Genomic DNA, 18,749 nt, shown 5'->3' with positions numbered 1-18,749 from the left:
CTGTATCTGGAAAGTTTTCGTCAGCAGTACCCCTGCGTGTTGGTAGGCGTCGTCTGCGGCTCTGCGTCCGTCATTGGCGTCGTGATCGCCGGAATGACGTCGTCGGAGTACTTAGTGCGCTGACGTCAGTTCTGTACATAGCTTTCCGCGCCAGGAATGCAGAGTCATGAGAGAAACCGACACTGGTGCCATAAAACTAGGGCCCTGAAAGGGATGACCTTAACCCTAGATATTGGTTCGCAGAACGGGGAGGATGGGTGGGGCGGTAAGGAATCTAACACTAACTACTGTTTCTTACAGATATATCGTTACAGAAGGTAAGTAACTTGTGCATCTGAAAGAAACAGTTTAGTGTTAGATTCCTTACCTTAGAATAGATACCCCAGCAATACCAACCCCAGTGATGGGTCTGCGAACCAAGATCACACCAGAAAGTCCTGGAGAACGGAACGGCCGAAAAAGCCATCTCTCCGGACTTGGCTGTCGAGGCAGTAGTGCCTAGCAAACGTGTGCAGCGAGGTCCACGTAGCCGCCTGACAGGTGTCCTGCAAGGGGACTCCCCGACCCAGGGCAGTAGTAGTCGCCGTGGCCCGAGTGGAATGGGCTCTGAGCCAAACAGGAGGCTCCTTTTTCGCCAAGGAGTAACAGATCTTGATGCACAACACAACCCACCGAGAGATGGTTCGCTTGTGCACCGCCCGTCCCTTCTTAGTGCCCACGTAAGCAACAAAGAGCTGGTCGCCCACCCGGAACTGCCGTGTGCGTTCTAGATAGAACGAGAGCGCACGTTTTGGGTCCAGACGGTGGAGCCTCTCTTCCTCTTTCGAGGGATGCGGAGGCGGAAAGAAGGTGGGCAAGGTGATGGACTGCCCGATATGAAAGGCTGTAACCACCTTGGGCAGGAAAGAAGGACGAGTTCTCAAAACAACTTTGTCCGGATGGACAGAGAGGAAAGGAGGCTTAGAAGACAGAGGATGGATTTCACTCTCCTGGCAGAGGTGATGGCAACCAGGAATGCAGTCTTAGGAGTCAGAAGATGAAGAGGGCAAATGTGAAGTGGCTCGAAAGGAGCGCACATCAAATAGGTAAGAACAAGGTTCAAGTCCCACTGAGGCATCACGAAAGGAACAGGAGGGAACATGTGCGTGATGCCTTTCAAGAATCTATTTACAACCGGGGACTTGAAGAGAGAAGGCTGATCAGGAAGCCTCAAGAAGGCTGAAATGGCCTAGAGATAGCCTTTGATAGTGCCCAGAGCAGAACCCTGCTGGGCAAGAGAAAGAAGGAAGAGGAGAACCTCTGAAAGGGGGGCAGAGAGCGGATCTACAGCCTTTGCTGTGCACCATGCCACAAATTTGTTCCACCTGCAGGCGTATACCGATTTTGTGGAGGGACGCCTGGCTGCCAGAATCACATCACAGACTTCAGGAGGCAAGTCAAATGGCCTCAACTGTCGCCGCTCAACAATCTCCACGCATGTAGGTGGAGACTGGGCAGGTTCGGGTGGAGGACCGTCCCCTGCTGCTGCGATAGAAGGTCCTCCTGAAGAGGCAGTCGAATCGGGGGATCGACTGACATACTGAGTAGCTCAGGATACCAGTACCGTCGTGCCCAGTTCGGGGCCACAAGGATGACTTGGGCCCGATCTTACCTGATCTTCTTCAGCACTCTGGTCAGAAGTGGTATAGGCGGAAAGGTGTACAACAGACCGCAGCTCCACTCGCGACGAAAAGCGTCTCCAAGCGAGTGCCACCTTGGAAATTCCAACGCACAGAACTGATGACATTGCGCGTTCTCTTCTGTGGCGAAAAGATCTAACCAAGGCTCTCCCCACTGCTGAAAGAGACCTTGCGCCACGTCCGAGTTCAGACGCCATTCGTGATCCATCATGCACTGACGGCTGAGTTTGTCCGCCCTGGCGTTCAGGGAACCTGCCAGGTGTTGAACCACCAGGGTGATGCCCTGGCATTCCTGCCATGTCCAGAGGCGCAGAGCCTCCTGACAAAGGGTCCACGACCCCACCCCCTCCCTGTTTGTTGCAGTACCACATGGCGGTGGTGTTGTCCGTGAACACCTGCACTACACTTCCCCAGACAGAGGGAAGGAATGCCTTCAGTGCAAGCCGGATCGCCCGCACTTCCAGAAGGTTGATATGGAGCCGAGACTCCGCCGGAGACCAGAGGCCTCTGATCGCCCTCTCTCCCATGTGGCCCCCCCCCAATCCCAGGAGGGACGCATCCGTCACTACTACGCGCTCCGGTTGGGGTAGGGGGAGGGATTTGCCATTGACCCAATCGTGGTCCGTGTGCCACCACTGCAACTGTCTCGCAGTGCCCTCCGAGAACAGGACGTGGTCGGACAGGTTGCCCTGATGCTGTGCCCACTGAAACTTCAGGTCCCACTGCAGAGCCCGCATCCACCACCTGGCGTGATGCACCAGTAGGATGCAGGAGGCCCTCAGCCCCAGGAGTAGCAGCGTCAACCTGACCGAGACCCGGGATAAAGGCTGAAAGATCGGAACCAGAGCCTGAATATCCCGAACCCACTGCTCGGGGGGAAAAAAAAAAAAACTACGCCGAGTCCAGAACCGCTCCGATGAAGAGGAGCTTCTGAGAGGGGCACAGGTGTGACTTCAGCATGTTGATGGAGAACCCCAGCAGGTGCAGGAGGTCGGCCGTAGTCTGGAGGTGGGAGACGACTGTCTAGGGTGAGCCCGCCTTCAACAACCAGTTGTTGAGATAGGGGAAGACTGGAACCCCTGATCTGCGCAGATGAGCTGCGACCACCGCCATCACTTTCGTGAACACCCGAGGGGCGCTGGTAAGGCTGAAGGGGAGCACGGTAAACTGAAAGTGCTCGTGGGCCGGCAGGACGGGGATGTGGAAATAAGCATCCTTCAAGTCCAACGCCACCATCCAGTCTCCAGGGTCTAGGGCAGCTAAGACCTGAGCCAATGTCAGCATCTTGAACTTCTCCTTCCGGAGGAAGCCGTTGATGTTCTGGAGGTCCAAGATAGAGCGTAGGCCTCCTGTGCCCTTCTTGGGGACCAGAAAGTAGAGGGAATAACAACCACACCCTACTTCTGGCCCAGGAACGCGCTTGATGGCTCCCTTGGCCAAGAGGGCCGTAACTTCCTCTTGCAGAAGTCGCAAGTGATCCCCCGATATGCGGTGGTACTGTGGTGGCATGGCTGGAGGGGTCGCCTCGAAGGAGAGGGAGTAGCCCCTTCGGATTTGCAGCACCCAGCTGTCCGACGTGATGGTACGCCAGTGGAGGAGGTGATGGCAAACCCTGCCCCCCACTGGCGTTGAATGGGCCTGAAACGCCAGACTAGGAAGGCTTTGAGGCAAATGCTGCGGGGACAGATGTGGACTGACCTTGCCGTTGTCCCCCGGCACCGCCACGGCGGTAACCACGTCCACAACTGCGTTGAGGTTGGTTCTGCGGCCTGTGGCTGGCTGGACGTGTGGTGGCGCCCCTTCCTCAGCCCTGAGTGTGCGTTTCATACGGCCAGCCGGAGAAGAAATTCATGCCTTCCGTTGCGGTGCCAAACCTGAGGACCTGACACCCTCGCTGTAAACACTCAAGGAAGCCAACCCCTACCTCACTGCATCCGCTTAATCCGGTGGCTGCATTTTCGATCGCCCCGGCCTTTGTCGTATTAGGAAGCCAGCGTTCCCCGGTTTGTTTTTACCCAACTTGCATTGTTAAACCTTTGACGTCTTAAACCCGGGACCAGAGCCTGAATCGCTTCACCTTATGGATATCTGATTCTCTGAAGCCCCCTAGGCTCATTATGCCTATCCCTATGGTGAACTGGGCCTATAGCTATCTAACTAACAGAGAACTGCTGTCCGCCTAAACTTCCTTCTCCAATTTTAAGAAAAACTTCTGTTCCCCATGTGGCCCACTCTCCCACCACCTCACCTCTGCCCTGATGAAGGTGTAGCCCATATCGGGCTATATACCGAAACGTGCGTCGGTGTTTGTTCCACCCTTGGAACCTACTAAACCATCTGGGACTCCATGTCACCTGTCCCTAATCCATCTTATGCATCTGTGGCCATTGTGTGAAGTGTTATATGATGTTTGAATGATTGTGTCTGTGTGTTGGTGGTAGTGTTGTGGGAGTATGGGTTATGAATAGGAGTCAATTCCTCTGTCAAATATTTTATTATTATGTATATATATATATAAATGTCTCTGCTGAATATGTTTGCCCACATTACTAAAAAAACAAAATGAAAATGCTAAAAATGAATTTCTAATAAACAGATTTGATGATATTAATGTGTTTGGTTCTTTTAGAGATATCCATCTACGGTTCAGAGTGCGATATAAAATTGTTTGGACCTTTCGTAGGCCTTTTTTTGTAATTACAGGGTAGGTGTCCTTCCTTGTTTGATTCTATTTCCCCGTCTACCTGCTCTATATTGATGTGGGGTCCCCCTTCCTTTTGAAGGCGCCCCTTCCTTGGCCATGAAAGGGCCGAAAAGTGGAAATTTGCTGGTGCTGGCCGAGGCCCAAGGACTTGGCCGTAGCCCTGGAGTCCTTAAAACGCTCCAGCGCACTATCCGCTTTGTCGCTAAAGAGGCGACGGCCATCAAAATGAGCATGGCCTGGAAATCCCCCGAGAAGTTGACAGACCTCAGCCAGGCGTGGCGACAAATCGCCACCGTCGTGGAAATCGCCCTGCCCAGCGAGTCCGTGGTGTCAAGTCCACATCTGATTAAGTACCGTGCTGCATCCCGCCCCTCCGCCAGGGCTTGGGCGAGTCGTGCCAGGGCCTCCTCCGGAGACTGTGGCAGTATGTCTGCAACCGTATCCCAAATAGAGTGGGTGTGACGGCCCAAAAGGCAAGCGGTGTTGACAGACCGCAGCCCCAAACTCTAAAAGGAGAACAGTTTCTTCCCAAACTGATCATACCTTTTGGATTCCCGATCCGGAGGAGCGGTCGGGAATGCGGTCTGGGACATAGAAGCCTGAATTACCAGGCTCTCAGGGGTGGGGTGAACGGACAGAAAGCAGGGGTCGCCCGGAGCTGGGCGTCGGGCCCCGTTCTGATCCACAGGGAGGCCTGTAGAAGGCTTGGACCAGGTGCCCATCAGAACGTTGGTGAGGGCTTCGTTAAACGGCAGTAGAGGCTCCGAGGAGCTTGCCTGTGGTTTGAGCACCTCAGTGAGGAGGTTAGTCCTGACGGCCGCGACAGGGAGCTCAAGAGCCAAGGCCTTGGCTGACCTGTTCAATACCACGCTATAAGTTGCCCCCTTCTCCGAAGCCACGGAGGAAGGAGAGATCAATCCAGTGTCGTGCGAAGTGTCCAGACCACTGGCCTCCCCCAGCTCATCTGCCCAGTCCAGGCTTAACTGGCACTGCTGTGTCAGAGGGTCCTCAGACCCCTACCAGTCCTCCTCGTCATCCATCTCCTGGAAACCCAGGCAAAAATGATGGAGCCGGGTCGTAGGTGAATTGGTCACCCATCGGCGTCGGAGACGGCACCGAGCGGCGCCGCTCCGGCATCGCACCCGGACCGGGGCTGAAACCGGGGACGGTGTTGTCCGAAGACGGCACTGGGAGCGACACCCTCGGGGTCGGCACCAGGGGAGGAATCGCGAGGACGACTGGCGACGACCCGGATACAGGTCTGGATCCTGTGGGGCCCTGCGGCGTCGGGCCCGGAGTCGACAACGGCACCGGAGCCGAAGCACACAATGGCGCCGGGGCTGCCAGGTCTCCCAGTCGGACACGCAGGGCCCGAAGGCGCCTTGACAGGTTCCGACGGAGGGCAGTGAGTCCTCGTGGTCACGAGGAAAGCACTGATCTCCTCCGGCGTCTCGTGCAGCCCAGGGACAGGCGGGTATGGAGCTGGACGCGGCGCCGGCGGAGCCGCGTGGGCGGTGACACCCGAACCCCTGGCCTCTTTGACTTCTTTTTCGAATGCCCCGACTTACCGCAGGACTTGGAGCCCGAGTGGTGGTGACTCGACGAGCGGCGATGACTGCGGATCCGCGACCGGTCCCTCGACTTCCTCCTCGACCGGGACCTCGAGCGGCACGGAGCCAACTGCCAGAGCTCGAGCAGCTTACGGGACCGCTCCCGTCTCACCTTCGAGGTCAAGGCCCGGCAGTCAGGGCACGACTTGTCATCGTGGTCGGCCCCGAGGCAGTAAAGGCACCGATGGTGGGCGTCGATCACCGACATCAGGCGGTGACAGGCGTCGCAAGGTTTAAAACCAGGCATCCCTAACGGCACCACGTATTGAACTCGACTCCAAAAGTGATGAAAAGAGATCAAAAAAGTTAGTCAAAAAATGACTAGAGTACTGCTCTTCCCGGATCTGCGCTTGCTGGCGCGGAAAAAAGAAGAACTGACGTCAGCGCGCGAGGGCGGCGTCGAAGTACTCCGACGACGTCATTCCGGCAATCACGACGCTGACGACGGACGCGGAGCCGCAGACGGCGCCTACCGACACGCAGGGGTACTGCTGATGAAAGCTTTCCGGATCCAGCCTGACGCCTGGGGATATTTTAAGGTAAGGAATCTAATACTAAACTGTTTCTTTCAGATAAGGCGTTTGAATCCCAATGAGCCGGTCAACCACTGGCATATGTAAGGACTGACTTACGTCATAAACAGAGTGCTCACAAGTGAGACTAAGGAATAAGTGGAGAGGCACTCACTGCTTGACTGCCTTTAGTTGTAAGCACAGAGGACAGGGTGTCTAGACGATAGTAGGTGACAGACTGTCTATTCAATGAATGAAAGCAAAGGACACTCTTCTGGAGAACGAAGGCAGAGCAAAATGACAGAGGGCGCATGTGCCATCTCTAAAGAAACATGCCCAAGGTAGGGCTTTCTTGTGAGGGATTTCCAGACTACGAGTAGGTTTTCACAAAGATTTATGATCAGCATGACCAAAGTGTGGTCCTTCTCATCCACCCAGTCGCCAACTGACCAAAATGGAACGTCCACACGGAGTTCCAACAACAGAAGAATGAGCACAAAGACAGTTTACATGTCTTAGGGACAGAATAGGCTGCTACAATTAAGCAGCAAATAAATGGCCAAATTTGGTGGCAGGCATGAAAAAAGCTCATTCCACATCAAGGAAAGGCAAATTATTTGAAATGTCATGCAATTAAAGGCAAATTATGAGACATATTATGCAATTAAAGGCAAATAATTGTCCCAGTCGAAACCATTATTTTCTACATATTTTATACCACAAACAGAAGGGCTGCAACCTACTTTGCTAAATAAGTAATATTTTCAGTACATTTCAGATTGTTTACTGTTGTATTCCAGGTAAAGTACATGCCTGGCACTTTAAACATGATATCTCGTGTATATTCTACTGTTGCTATGTCCTATGATATAACTGAGTTCTTTATGAGTGTTCTTTATAGTTAGTTGATTGCCAGCTGAAGTGGGAACATCAACGTTTCTCTGTTGCTTATAATAAAGAATACATTTGATTACTTAATCATTTGTGGAAGCATTAACTACTGATTACAACAGATGGCGACGATCAGCTGGTGAAAGGAAAGAAGCCCAGCGTGAGTTATCAACGTCGTTGGTGAAGGTGGACCCCATTAGTGCTTGGAATTTCATCAAAATATAAGCGATCAACATGACGTGCAGTCTTCTTCATATCCTTTGATTCTGAACTACGTAGAGACGTTGTGACGTACTAGCGTCAAAAAAAGTAGCGGACATTTTACTGTGTATTTCAACGGTTGCTAAGTTACAGAAGTAACAAATATCGAAAAGGAAAAGACTTACACGGCGTGTTGTGAAGCGACACGAAGCAAAACAAATTTAGAACAAATACTGGGAAATTTACGAACGGCAAGTTTACGAATGACAAACGGCAAGTTTAGAAATTTAACAAACAAAGAAATAAAAAAAAAATAGACAAACACAGTGAAACTATCAGAAGAAGGTGTACAAGGAAAATATTATTTAACAAGTACACATTCAAACTACAAGAGACATTTATATCATATCGGAACAACATTGTAACTACTACTCATAAGTCCAAGTACATACAACTACCAATTATCATCCATTTATAAGGGGAATTATTTAAATTGATACAAGAGTAGTATATATTTTGAATGTACTGTGTTATTTTGTGCTTGGATTAGCTATACTGTGTTTTATATTTATATTCTGGAAAAAAACAGTAATACCACCTCCTTTATTTTTACAGCAAATTGGGGATCCCCCGATTGAGTGGGATGAATGGATTGAAACTTTTGAGAATTATATTGAGGCGTTAGATGGAAAAGACTTTAGCGCTGCAAGAAAAAAAGCTTTGTTGTTGAGAACATTAGGAAAAGAGGGCCAACATGCATTCAAATATTTACCTGCTGGTACAGACGCTAACGGACGGGCAATTTCTAATGTGTATTTAGAAGCTAAGTCTAGGTTAAAGAAACAATATTCTAAAGAAGTTAACACTGTTATGTGTAGACACAAGTTTTACACACAACCTCAGAGACATGATGAAACTATTGACCAGTTCGTAACAAGTTTACGTGAGTTATCTATCAAATGTAATTTTGGGGCGAAAAGAGAAGAAATGATTAGGGATCAACTTATCGTACAGTGCAGTAATAAAAAGATGCAGGAGAGGTTGAGGGCGGCAAAGAACCCTACCTTACAAAATGCCATTGATATAGCTAAAGATGTGGAAGAATCAGATGCACGTATGAAGGAAATGGAAAAGAAGGAGCATATGAGTACGACAGGTCTATCCTGTGTAGAACATGATGAGGTGGCTGCCATTAACTCTAAGAAGAGTAGTGAGTCGAGTGAGAAAGGTACATTTACAAAAAAGTACCATAGCACATTATCTTCTGAACATAATAAAACACAAGAAAAATTTTGCACCAGGTGCGGAAGCACATATCACACAGCAGACTATAAAAGATGTTATGCCATAGATAAAGAATGCAAGAAATGTGGGCGTAGAACTAAGATGACTGTAGTACAAAATAATAAGGGAAATGTTGCATCAGTGTGTGATGTTTAAGGTGACAATAAAATATTCTGTGTAGATGATGATGAAGTAACATTGACACCGGGGAGAAGAATGATACCTAAAGCATTGTTCTTAATACAAGGAAAAGAAATAGAATTAATGGTGGACTCAGGTTCATTTTGGACTATCATTCCCAGGGTATTGTTTGAACAAAATTGGAAAGATGTTAAATTACTTCCAGGGGATATCAATCCGAGCGGATATCAAGGGGAGAAGATTGACATCATTGGGTATGTGTCTATTGATATTAAGTTTCATGACAAATGTGTGAAAAGGAAAGTATATGTAGCTCATAGTGGACCACCAATTTTGGGATGGGCACATCAATATGATCTTCATATAATTATAAACCCAAGAGCTACTCATCAAGTGATGGTAGTTGATGAAATTACAACTGAGTCAATTGTAGATGGAATGAATAATTTGTTTTCTGAGTAAATTGGTGAACTTAAGGGTTATGTTCACAAACTTATGCTCAAACCGAATGCTACTCCCATGCAGCATAAAGTGCGCAGAGTTCCCATTATTGCCAGACAAGAAGTCAAACGTATGTTGTGTGAAATGGTGGAACAGGGAATTATTGAACAGAATGAAACATCCAGTTGGATTTCTCCAGTAGTTGTCAGGGCCAAACCTGACGGTAGTTACAGGTTCTGTGTTGACTTGCGCACTTTGAATCAGAATATTATTGTTGACAATTTTCCCCTTCCAAATACCAATGAACTGATATCATCTCTAAAGGGTGAAGATTTTTCTCTAAATTAGAACTGCGCAGTGCGTACCACCAGATTAAACTGCATGCAGATTCCAAACACCTTACAGCATTCATGACTACGGAAGGGATCTTCCAATTCACTAGAATGCCATTTGGTCTGGCATCTGCTGCTGGGGTTTTCCAGAGAATGATGGGTTCGGTTTTGAAGGGCATAAAAAATGTGGTTTATTTTCAAGACGATGTATTATTGTTTGGTGATACTAAAGAACATCATGATATGGTTTTGAAAGAAGTTTTGGATAATATGGACAGTGCTGGTTTAACTCTAAAAAAAGAAAAATGCAAATTTGCTTTTGAAGAGGTGCGAGTATTTAGGATATACCTTATCCGCTGAAGGAGTTACACCAAAGAGCGATCTTTTGGAGGCAATAAGGAAAGCGCCTGCACCCAGTGATAAGGACCAATTAAGATATTTTCTTGGTCTTATAGAGTACTATGCAAAATTTGTAAATAATTTTGCAGATAAAACAGAAAAAATCAGAATGCTTCTTAGGAAGTGTTGCAAATTCGTATGGGGTGAAGAGCAACAAGGTGCTTTTATCAATATCAAGAATTCAATTTGTATGGCAAAGATTTTAACTCATTTTGACACCAGATTAAAATCTATTTTGACAGTGGATGCCAGTGCAGTGGGAATCGGTGCTGTTCTAGCCCAAGAACATATTTCTGGTATAAAGACTGTGGCATTTGCTTCAAGAGCTCTTACTTGATCTTAAAGGAATTACTCAACAATAGAGAAAGAGACATTGGCAGCGGCTTGGGGTTGTGAATACTTTTGTATGTATGTATGGGGTTTTCAATTCAAATTACTAACAGGTCTCAAACCTCTTATTAAAATCTTATCTCCAGGTGGCGCAGGCAAAGGATCAGCAAGATTAGCTAGATTGGCAGCTCAGCTGCAGGAATACTTATACAAAATTGATTATATTCCTGGTTGGAAAAATTATCAAGCTGATGGATTGTCTAGACTTCCTTTACCTCGGCAAGAAGTAGATAAATCCAATATGGAGTCTTTCCAATGTGAAGGTGCAGTGGCTGCAGTTGATGAGTTGGTAGAATTGTGTGGAGGTGCTATCAGCAAATTACAATGGAATCAGAGTATGGCTAAAGATGCGGTGTTATGTAGAGTGAAATATTTGATAGTCAAAGGTAACAGACGTGAGAGCACCTTACCTGTTGCATTAAGACCTTATGTTAAAATTTTAGAGGAGCTGTCTATATTTGATAAAGATGGAAATATCATAATGAAAGAGGATACATTTGTTCCACCACAAGATCTTAGGTTTATTTTGTTTAAGTTGGCTCATGAGGGACATCTAGGCCAATCTATTACTAAGAAAAGAGTAAGAGAATATTTTTGGTGGCCTTCTATCGATCAACATATTTCTGAGTGCGTTGAGAGATGTGTTGAGTGTAGAGAGAGTGAAAAAAGACTGAAGGTGGGCAACCAATTGGAGTTTGGGCAAATTGAGGATCCGGACTTACCATGGCATACAGTGTGTTTGGTCTTTATAGGTCCATTTAATGGTTTAAGTTTGGATTTGAGATTTGGTCTAGTTATGGTGGATGTCACATCCAAATGGTTATTTGTTAAATTTACAAAAGAAATCACCACCAGAAATACCATTAATATTTTATAGGAGATTTTCAGGGAGGAGGGTTTCCCAGTAAAACTTAGCACTGACAATGGCACACAATTGACGTCTGATGAAATGGTGAAGTTTTTAAATTCTTGTGGAATTATACACAGTAGAACATCATTATATAATCCACAAGGAAATGGTGTTGTAGAGAGAGCGAATCGCATGGTGAAGGGTGCAATCCAAATGGCAGTAACAACTAGTGGTAATGTTAAGAGCATGGTAAATGATTTGATTTGGGCGTGCCGTACCACTGAAAACTCTGTTTCAGGGAAAATACCTTTTACCGTCATGAGAGGGCGTCCTGCAAGTACAAAACTCATTCATGCTTGGATAAAGGATTGCTTAGGGTTGGCAAATCTTAATGGTAACAATTCAATGACCAAAGATGCTCAATTCATCATAGGTAATATAAAACCCAATGAACTGGTCAAAGTTAAACCTGGTCGTATTGGTGTTGGTTTACTAAATTTCGTGGTCCTTTCAGAGACAAATCAGTTCACAATAGATTTGTAACGTTACACAATGGAGAGAATTGGAACTTGAGAAGGGTGGCTCTTTATAAAAGGTATAAGGGTCATGAGCTTAAGTGTGGTAATGATCCCCTTAACCCTTTTCTTCTTATGAATGATAATGAAGTTTGTGCAAGACAACCAGTGAACTTACCATCAGGTAGTATGGATGGTACCAATGATAGTACCACACTGGCAAACAAATTGTAATGGTGATAGCTCAACTAATAGAGTTTCACTTCAAAGACTTAGATGTCCTCCCAGATATTTACAAGACTATGTATGTGGTGATTTCTGAATTTTGTTTTCGAGCAATAGTTTATTTGTAATTGATAGATGTTTGTTCACTAAGTATTTTATCAGTTAAATGTTTCACTATTCCTTTTTACTATAGGAAACAGAGACCTAACAGTGGGGCCTTCTTCTGAACAGCACCTAACAAAAAATAGCCCCACGTGAGAATTGGTACCCCTAATTTTTACATGGGGGGGTCGTGTGCACACTGAATAGCACCCACCGTAAGAGGGCTTGTTCCCTCAGGAACTTAATAAATTAATCACAACAGCAAAGGTGCACCACAACATTTGACATTATATATGTAAAATTCAAAAAGTCACGAAAGAGGACATTCCTCAATTTGATATCTTTTATTTCAAAAACACGAATGAAGCACCATATAGCCAACGCGTTTCGTCCCAACAGGGGACTTCTTCAGGGCTTCTGTTAATAATGACAACTTCGGAAAGGATGGAAAACGAAGTTGTTGATAGAATAGCACCATAAAAGGCAAAAAGGCTTGTCTCATCTAATAGAAGACAAGATATCCAAATTATCTGGTAGGTGTATCCACTGTACTTCAAGAATATTCAATGATTTCTATTCGTCCGGCCAAATTCAGTCAGATTGCATCTGATAAAGAGGTCTATCTATAGTCTATGAATGGCAAACAAGTCCAAAGTGACGCGAAATCAAGAAAAGAATGATATAAATTTGAACCCCCAGTCGGTATCTGATAGGACCGCTGGGCTACATCCATGAGGTCCCCCGTGACGACCGCGATGCGTCCTCAGGCGGCGAATCGCTTTTCTTGATTTCGCGTTTGCCATTCATGGACTATAAATAGACCTCTTTATCAGACCTACCCGACCTTTTTCCCCGCCTGATCTGACTTGAACTCAGTATTGTTAATTCTGTGTTCAGAACAATCTAGGAGTGGAACCCTTATAGCATCTTCCTGATCCTGAGGAGCGTCATAAACCTGACAGATGCGATGCAGGATGAGATATGTGCTATCCGCTCAAAGATCAAACGAATCACTACAGGGAGTGCAGAGATGAAGAGTAGAATCAGCAATCTGGAAGATTCAGAGACCAAATCATGCAAAAATATTTCGCCCCTCAATAGCACAACCCAAACTCTAGTCAGAGAACTTTCAGCACTAGAAGACAGAAACAGTAGGGGGAATCTTGACATCTTCGGCATCCCCGAAGGAGAGAAAAACACTGCAGGAACCTATATCCTATTCCTGTAGAAAGGGTAATTACAAAACACAGACATCATGCGACTGATATGAGAGTGTCTGCGATTTATAATGAAATCATCATAAAATGGATGTAAAGTTGTTAGATAATGGTCTGATACCCCAATGTTACCTACACCTACTTTATGCTTCAAATGCATCTCCTGCTACTTTCAAGCAGTGTATTTAGAATACCTTCATTAGTGGTCCCCCAGAGGGACAAATTGTGACCAGAAAACCCCATAAGCACAGTATTGCCTAGTGGGTTATATACTGATCGCAGTCCAACTGGATGTCTAAGCCCTTGCACCAGGGGGCTATAAATCCGACCCCTTGGGCTTGTTGGGGAGGAGGATGGGGGGGGGCGGCAGGGGTGTTAAGATGGGGAAACCCAGATCGCGTCACTTAAAAAATTATGTAAAAAAAAAAACAACCTAGAAATTGTGTCTTCAGCTGTTTTTTCCATTACAATTGCTTATCGAGAAAAGTAATACACCTTTAGAATCGTCAGACGCTTCTGGTTGCGTGGATATATAGTGTTTGATATAGTGTTTGTTGGTTGTCTAAAACATGTGCCACCCAGAGAAAAGAACTGAGCTCATTTATATAAATTTTCAATGTTTTACCAACCATGCAGCAATTCAAATGGTAAAAACTAATGAATGAAAAATATATATTTTAAATATGCACACAATACTCAATTTGGCAATAGTGGTTATTTGTACAACTCTGAATTTGGGGTTACCCATAGTATCATGTGATTCTTGCAGGAAAGGTCCCAAAATGCAACATGGATCATATTTTAGTCATGAAAAGTTGCCCTTTATGTCGATGTGAGTTGCTACGGAATAAGGAGCGGGGGTTAAACACCACCTGGGGAATCATACCAAAACCAGACTTATCTGAAAACTAGACACTGAGGGGAGTCTAGGGTGGTGTGAAGTGCATGTAACCTACTACGTTTTCCTACCCACGATGCCCTACAAACTTTAAACTTGGCCTAAAATTACAAATTTTTCTTACTTTTTTTGAGGGAAAGTTTAGGAATGCAGGGTTTCCACACTTATCCCAGTAAAAGTTATACCTAACTTGTATGACTGGGCCTAGTGCCCATGACAGCAACAACCCCAAAATGCAACATATAAACATCAATTGGTGTTCCCTCCAATCTTCACCCTGGTGTCTAGTGGGTAAGCCTCCAAATCCTCTCCGAGACTGATGCGCCCTGTTATTCCTCTCGTCTTTTTTGCTCCTGGCCTCCTTTTTTTGACCGTGTACTGCTTTGTACTCTGGGCAGTTTACCACTGCTGGTCAGTACTAAAGGACAAGTACTCCCCATGTAAATTGTGATTTTGTCCCTAGTAAAGCGCACTGTGCATGACCAGGGCCAGTAATTCAAATGCTACTAGCGGGCCTGCAGCACTGATTGTGCCACCCACATGAGTAGCCCTGCAAACGTCTCAGGTCTGCAACTGCAGTGTCTGTGAGTGTAGTTTTAAACTGCCAAGTCGACCTAGCATATGCCCCCAATTGCCAGACCCAACCCTTCCCTTTTATTACATGTAAGGCACCCCTAAAGTAGGCCCAAGGTAACCCCATTGACAGGGTGCAGTGTATTTAAAAGGTAGTACATGTGCTGGTGTGTTTGGCATATCCTGATAGTGAAATACTGCCAATTTAGTTTTTCACTATTGCAAAGATTCTCTCACCCATATGTTATCATTAGAGCTGCCATGTAACATCTTACACGTGTAACTTTCAATTGGGAAGATACAGAAATGTGGAGTTTGGGGTCCCTGAACTCACAATTTAAAAATACATCTTTTAGAGAAGGTGTTTTTTTAAATTGCATGTTTGAAAAATGCCACTTTTAGAAAGTGGGCATCTTCTTGCTTTACCATTCTGTATCTCAGCCTGCATGTGGAATTCACATCTGGCTTAGACTGACAATGGGATGTGTGTGCATTCACTCTAGACAGACTCACAAAGGGAGCTGAGATGTGCCCGCCATATCCAGATGCCTAATCACCAGGCGGATGGCTCTTACTGAGCTAGAAAGAGTGGTCACTGAATAGGACTGTGCCTGTCCTCACACAAAGCAGTCTCCACCCCCTGTAGAGTGTCTGGAGGCAGGTCATGGCAAGACAGGGCCCTGTGCACTATACAGACTATCCTTTGAAGTTTGCCTACTTCAAAGACAGAAACTGGTATAAGTACTGGAGCTCTGCCCCCCCATTTTTGAAACCCTTCAGGACTAAGAGGAGATTCTGCCAAGAAAAAGAGCTGGAGAAGCTGTAGGAGGGTAACTGCCATTCTGCTTGTTGCTGTGTTGTGCTGGTCTACTGTGTGCTGCTTCTGTCTTGGACAGTAAAAGGACTGGACTTTGGTAATGTAGCCTGCTTTAATTTTTGTTAGGCACGGGGACACTAAGTGATTTGCCCAACAGGAAGTTGAGCGTCACTGTCGAAACTCGAACCCGGTTCCCCAGCTTTAGCCGTAAGGCTACATCCTCTCCAAGCTACTTCCAGCTATGCCATTTGTTCTTACACCCCATAAACAAATCAGCAGCCATTAGAGCTCCGACAAGATGGGAGAAGCTATTCATGTCTACTGGACCCATTTCTAACATCTAATGGACAGACACAGACATGAAATGGAGATACATAGAGAGATGGTCACGACTGCTGAGGAAAATCATCCTTGTAACTGTGTGGCAGAAGCTCTGGAAAGACATCCCCTCAGAAGCGTGTCGAAGGAGCTGTTTTCATTTTTTTATTTCATTTTACAAAGCCAGACAGGCTAACAAATTATCTCCTATCTGTATTTATATGTAAAAATCAGTAACAACGGAAAACTGGTAGCCTTAAATTATGATTCAACAATATGTTCACAGATGATCCAATGTAGCTTTGCTTAAACATATGTTCCAGTAATAAGGGAGGTTCTCTTTACCCTGTTTCTGTATGATTACTTTGCTCTTTATTCTTGTGTTTTGCCTGTCCAATGAGCAGTTTGGTCTCTTTCTGTTTTGCTTGGATGAGTGGTAGTCTTCCATTACTGACAACAGGACTTTGCATTGCAGTGCACGAAGAACTCTTTTCCTTCTCTCGCTCTTTGTCTTTCCCTTCTCCCATTCCCCCCCAATCTCTTTATCTAAACAGTTGTTCTTTCCTCCTGCCCTTAGCACCATTTGCCCCCTCCAGCACCCCATACACCGCTGCACAGGTTGGTGACCATCTTTAAATGGTCTTCATTAAATCACAATAACAACATTCGAAAATGGCTGTCATGCATGGCAAAACAAAACAAAAATAAGCAAAGTTAATATGTCTGGTCCTGGGTGTGACAAATGATACCTACTGGCTTTGTGAATACTTGTTATTAATTAGAATGTTTTTAAGAAGCAAGACATGGAATAACAAAATGCTGAAATTAAAATGACAGACATTTATCATCTTGATACTCAAACTGTTTGAGAAGTAAAATATTTTCATGGCTTGCTCTCTAAGTATACCATTTCCTGCCCATGAACAATACAAGAATGAAAGAAAGTTACCAGTAGATAGACTACACAGGTAGTAAACATTAGAAGGTAAGACAGACAAAGGACAGAGTGAATTCCAGAACCATAGACTTATTTTTAGTTCAGCATGTTTTACCTTGCACAAGCAGGAAGCTGACTGGGACTCAAAAATATTGTTTGTACCAACACACACACACACAAACATTCACACAAAGGTGATTTTTTAGCATAAGCATTTCAGTAGAGTGCAAAAGATAGTTTAGTTGCAGGAAATCAACAAAAACATAAAAAGTTGAGAAGGAAATGAAAGTTGAAAAAAGCAAAGTATAGGAATTAACCTTAAGTAAGAGGAAGAGGTTGTTGAGACAGCTTAGCAGAGATAAAAGGCACTGAAGAACAGATTCATCCATAGTCTCACACTGCAAGATAAGGCAAATAAAGAGCCAAATTAAATGTGGCACAGTAGTTGGTACACTGCCAGGAAGTTTACAACAGATATCAAACATGCTGAATTTCATTGCATAGAATAATCAATCATGCAGCAGTTATATCGTAACTGTAAGCCAGCACATACTATATGTCAGGAACTGCAGGTGGGTATTTTGTTTTCACCGTTACAACTCACAGCACCAAAACAGAATGGGAATACGTAAAGATTTGTACAAAACCACATTATTAATACAAAAATTGAGTCAATAAAATAAAACATCATTGTAAATTGTCCAGGGTTAGCCAACAAGTGCCTCCCTCTTTCTTTGCAGCTGTCTGCCACCTCCCAACATCACACCAAGACTCAACATTTCTCAGGGTTGTCCTCAGAGTGCACCCCTGCCAAAGATCAGAGGTGGCAATGAAGCATGGTGTAATTATATTCAAATGTCAAACAAATGAGAATTTAAGTGGAATAAAAGGGAAAATATATATGGATAACTGGAGGACCTTCTTTAATTGGAAGCAAAGGGTTTAAATAGCGTGGTCATCAAAATAGTATAATACTAGTGTGTTTGTTATACTGCAGTTCACAAAACACTTCTGCAAATTTTAAGCACTGGAAATAAAGAATGCTGCTATTAGCTAAAATAATGGCACTAGATGGACTGAAATAGTAGGTACAGATGGAGATTCAAACTAAGACCTTTAAATCAATACCAATGCCAGCTGTGAGCACAAGCTTACTGTACAGGAAATGAAGAAGGATCCTTCTATGATCGCTTACGTAAAAAATTGTTCTGACCTAGGTATAAACAGTCTATGTAAAGATGTCAAGTTAAATGATTTATTGGTGGTAATTCATATGCACACAAGTTATAGAATCATTGTTATTTTTACAGATTCATCCCCTGACGAAGGCGCATGAAGCCGAAATGCATTGGGATCATTGAATGTATAATGTGATGTATGAACAGAACACATTACAAGCATAAAATGTCGAAAAGCTTAAAAGATTTATGTGAATACAACATTGTTTATGAAAGAATTGGATTAACATGAAGTAAAGAATTCAAGAAAAATTCTCAGTATTTTCATTGCTCAAAACAGCTGGATATCCAGCAGTTACAGTGCCCAGGGAGACAGACCAAGGATTTGGATCTGCTTACTTTGATTTATTGTTACTTACACTCCGGAGCGGGGAGTGATACCCGGGAGCACTCCACACGTTAAAGATTGTGAAACATTCGCAGTGCACGACAATTACCCATTTATATATATTATAACCTGGGAGATGTATCAGGT

At 45.0% G+C, this 18,749-nt stretch overlaps 1 protein-coding gene across 8 annotated transcripts in view; it reads right to left on the bottom strand.

Moving 5' to 3' along the window:
- Positions 1-18,749, bottom strand: part of ITSN2 (intersectin 2) — a 1,402,222-nt gene that overhangs the window by 742,012 nt on the left and 641,461 nt on the right. For 4 of the 8 annotated variants that reach the window (XM_078647705.1, XM_078647699.1, XM_078647700.1 and 1 more), the window contains one exon: positions 17,354-17,434. The exons of the other annotated variants lie outside the window; for them this stretch is intronic. In XM_078647705.1, the coding sequence (XP_078503831.1) occupies positions 17,354-17,434 (81 nt within the window). The remainder of the gene's footprint in view (positions 1-17,353; positions 17,435-18,749) is intronic. 8 annotated transcript variants of the gene reach the window in all.

The sequence above is a fragment of the Lissotriton helveticus genome, chromosome 6 (assembly GCF_964261635.1).
Source record: "Lissotriton helveticus chromosome 6, aLisHel1.1, whole genome shotgun sequence".
In the NCBI taxonomy this organism is placed as follows: domain Eukaryota; kingdom Metazoa; phylum Chordata; class Amphibia; order Caudata; family Salamandridae; genus Lissotriton; species Lissotriton helveticus.
Note: the sequence above shows the minus strand (reverse complement) of the source record. Positions and strands in the feature narration are given on the sequence as shown.